Source organism: Aspergillus heteromorphus (genome assembly GCF_003184545.1).
Source record: "Aspergillus heteromorphus CBS 117.55 chromosome Unknown BO70scaffold_39, whole genome shotgun sequence".
NCBI classification, from domain to species: Eukaryota; Fungi; Ascomycota; class Eurotiomycetes; order Eurotiales; family Aspergillaceae; genus Aspergillus; species Aspergillus heteromorphus.
The window spans coordinates 18,411-22,953 of NW_020290444.1; the positions used below are offsets into that span (position 1 = coordinate 18,411).

The 4,543-nt window shown below is 17.6% G+C and overlaps 1 protein-coding gene across 1 annotated transcript; it reads right to left on the bottom strand.

Moving 5' to 3' along the window:
• Positions 1 to 3,269: 3,269 nt before the first annotated feature.
• BO70DRAFT_300899 (uncharacterized protein) lies at positions 3,270 to 3,443 on the bottom strand (the record flags this gene model as incomplete). The annotated part of the gene is made up of 1 exon (XM_025539688.1): positions 3,270 to 3,443. A coding segment is annotated over one exon (174 nt), but the record flags the coding sequence as incomplete, so codon positions are not given.
• Between the last annotated feature and the right edge of the window lie 1,100 nt (positions 3,444 to 4,543).

Here is a 4,543-nt window from a genome sequence, read left to right on the forward strand (position 1 = left end):
TTATAATAATATTATTATATTTAATAATATTTTTATTATTTCTGCAACCCGCGGATTATAGATAGATAGATTATTTTTTTTTTAAAAAAAATATACTCAGAGTAGTCTGAAATTAATCTATTTTATAAAATATTAGAATTATAAACTAGACTTTGACTTAGTTTATAGATTTATCTATAATAAACTAATTTATTAATATTTTTATAAATATACTAATAATTCTGCTAGATCTTTTTCTTTAAGTAAAATTATAATTTTTATTTAATTAAGAAAAATATTAGATTATATAGCTAGTAATAAAATCTATTCTCTTTATTAAATTTAATAATTATTATTAGCTAAAAATCTAGATCTAGCTCTATAAAAATTTTTTTATAACTAGAGCTAATTAATATTCTTTTTTTAATTAAATATATAGTATATATTATAATCTCTTAGACTTAAGAATATTTATAATATATATTAATAATAATTGCAGCTAGAGATATAATAACTATTTTTAAATTAATTATAAAATCTATTTTTTATAAATTAAATAATTAATTTATTTATTTTTATTTCTGCAAGCGCTTGCTATATTTTATATTTTAAATTATAATTAAATAAAGATTATTATAGATAATTTTTTCTATTATTTTATTATTTTATTTTTTTTTTATTTTTAAATAAAGATTATATTCGCAAATAAACTTCTTATAAAGCTGTAAATAATATAGATTTATAATTAATTCTTAGATATTATTCTTACTAGAATAATTCTTTTATTTAACTAAGATTTTTAAAAATTTATTCTAACTCTATAAGATTAATAAAATCTTTAAATAATATTTATAATTATTCTTTTTTATAAGAAAGTACTTCTGCGAGTTTATTCTATTTATTTTATAATATTTATAAAATAATAATATATAAAATATATTATATATTTATAATTCTGTAGATAACTTCAGTCTATAGACTTAAAAATTTATTTATTTAATAATATAATAAAATTCTTTGTTTTATAGATCTAGTTTTTTATTAGTTTATTTTTATAAAAGATACTTTATAGATAATTAAATTATCTTTTTTAATATAAAGTTTTTTATTTATTTTTTATAATTATAAAATTATTTTTATTTTTTATAAATAGAAGTTAGATTTTTCTTTATTTTAATATAGATTTTTTAAATATATTTAATTTATTTAGAGACTTTAATCTCTACTTCTCTCTTTTTATAAAAATCTATTTTAATTACTCGCAGATATTTTATTATAATAATATAAAAGAATAATTTTTTTATAAAATTTTATAAAATATTATTATATATAAACTCTGTAATAGACAGAAAATTTATTTAATTATTTTATTTAAAATTAATATAATTTTGCAAGTACTGTATTTAATTTTTTAATTTAATTATTAGTCTGTAGATAATAAGTTATATTTAGTTTTTTTTTTATTATAAATATATAGATAAAGTCAGATTAGAAATTCTTTATAAAAATATTATTATAATCTATAATAATTTTCGCGGATATATTATATAAACAGAAAATCTTTTTAATAAAGATTTTTATAAGATTCTTCTTATTAAGACTTTTTTATAAGAAAATAAAATAAATTATTTTATTATATTAATCTATTATTACTAGAATATTATTAAAGATCTTTTATAAGTTTTTAATAATACTAGCGCTCGCGGATAAATTAGTAATAAAGTTTATTATTATTTTTTTCTAAAATTTTATAAATATAAATAAAAATTCTAGCAGCTCTTACTATTTTCTATAAATTATTTTATTATTTTAATATATTTTATAAATTTAATAATATTTATTTATAAAGTTATCTATTTCTGATTATTAAAATTATTATAATATTAATATTAATATTCTTTTATTTATAAAATAGCTTATAATAGAATTATTATATAGTTTTATAAATATTTAAAGCTTAAGAATATACTTATTTAAGATATATAATTATTTTACTCTCTATAAAAGATCTTTATAATTTTTTTATTATAAAATTTTATCTATTTTCTTTTTTCTTTATAACTTAAAATCTTTAGAATCTCTTAGTTCTTTATAGACTCTTTATATTTATTAATTTTTTATTAATATTATAAATACTGCGGCTAGCAGCTCCGCGGAAGAATTCTTATAATATAAAATTTTTATAATAATAATATTATCTGCTATCTTTTTTTTTATAATTTTCTATATATTTAAAATATATCTAAGAACTTTTCTTAAGAAGTAAGAACTTTTCTTAAGAAGACTTTATTAAACTTTCACTTTCTCATACAAATTTGGTGCAAAAGTGAGGTGAAAGTAAGAGAAAGATAAGAGAAGTAAAAAAATAAGAAGAATTAAAAATCAGATAAATAAATAAGAACTTTTTTCTAATCTCTCAGAAAGATTTTACTGAACTCTTACTGAACTCTTACTTTCTTATATAAATTAGATATAAAAATAAGATGAAAGTGAGATAAAGATAAAAAAAAAATAAGAAAAAGATAAAAAAAGTAATAAGAAAAATTAAAGATAAGAAAGAGATTAAAAACTGATTTAACTTGATTAAAACTTATTAAAAAACTAATTAAAAACTGAGAGATCTTTTTATTATATTTATAGTTAATTGGCTATCAAAAGTATATAAAAATATATAAAATTATATAAAAATTATATAAAAATTATATAAATAAAACAGGGCCGAGAACAATAGAATCAGTGATTAAATAGAGACTAAAATAATTAATAAAAGTAAGGTTTCTTGCTCCGCTGCGGGATAGGCGGAACTCAGAATTATCAGTCTGTTAACTGGTGGCCTAAGGCAGCGAACTGGCGAGCCTTAGACAGCAAACTAGTGAGCCTTAGGCAGCGAACTGGCCAGTCTGCCTATATTATTGACACACCCCCGCAGTTTTGATGAGATGAAATATCAGAAAAAACTGGAGTAAACAAATTGCTAAAATAGAAAATAATAATAATAGGATTTAATAAATCACTATATTCAACTGTTTAATAAATTAAGTATATTTCTGATCAAGAAACTGCTTAGTCAGGCCATCTACTTATATTTTATTAATAGATACTTATTAAATATTAATTATTTTATTCAGGGCTTCTTGTCTTAGTTAATAATTAGTAATATTAATATATTTCAGACTAATCCAAAAGAGGAAATTCTTATCAGTAAGAATTTTGACTGTTTAATAATTATTATATAATATAAAGAAGTATTGATTAGAACTAAATCCTATTTATTTAAAAAATCTTCTTTATCAAAGAAGTTGCTTGACTATAGTAATTAGAGCTAATAATTCAGCTTCAGTAGTTAAAAGAATTATATAATACTGTTTCTTGCTTAGCCAATTAATAAAGTTATTAAATAAATAAATAATATATCTTATTAAGCTAGCGCGATCTTGATTATTAGCAAAACTAGTATTACTGGCTATATAAAATAAAATAGAACTAGAGCTAAATTTAATAGCCAAGTTCTTTGTTTCTTCTAAATAAAAGATTAAATAATCCACAGCCCTTAGGTGTTTAGGACTTGGATTAATTAGATATTCTAAAATTAACTGATATAATTTGATAATATCAGGTCTAGTTTAAATTACAGAATATAAAGCTGATCCTATTTTCTGCTGAAATTTATAAATTTGATTGACAGTGATCTGATAAAGTAGATTTTTTACTAATTTCTTGCTTAGAAGTAGGGATTTAGAGCTTTTTCTTTACTCTAAATTAAACTTATTAATAATCTTATTAATATAGTTTAATTATTAAATTCACAACTTCCTATTTGGGCAATTATATAAGATTTAAATATTAAGAAATAAATTAATCTCTTTAAGATCTTTGAATTTAAATAATATTATTAATTCTTATTTGAATTTATTAAATTTTTGATAATTTAATTTATAAAACACATAAATTATATTATTTATAAAAATTATCAAAATTATAAATTTATTAATAAAGATATATTAATCTTTCTGAATAGACTTAAGCTCTAGGGCTATTAGTCTCTGTTTCAGAGTATTTTATCAAAGAAATAATAAATATCTTAATCTATATAGAACTTTCTGTAATAGAAAAACTGTTTATTTATTTTCTAATCTAGAAATTAAATCTATATAGATTTTCTTCTTAATAAGACTATTAAAAAAGATGATGATTGTATTTAGTTAATTAATTTCTAGATTAAACACAGTAATTAGAGCCAAAAAAATCTGTATAAATCTGGCTGCAAGAATACTAGCATATATTTTTAATTAATCAAATATCTGCAAATCATCTCTAATATAAATTCAGACTTTAAAATTAGTTAGATAATTAGTTTTATTAAATTTATATAAAAATATCTATTTTAATAATAATACTTCAGCTTTATTAGTTTTATAAATTAAATATATATTCTAAGTATTTAGAACTTTTAATTAATTAATTTCAGTTTTAGCAGCCTGAGTAAATTGGCTTGAAAATATATAATTTCTTATTTCTTATTAGTTAATAGGCGGAGATAAAAGTAATAAGAAATTAATATAGA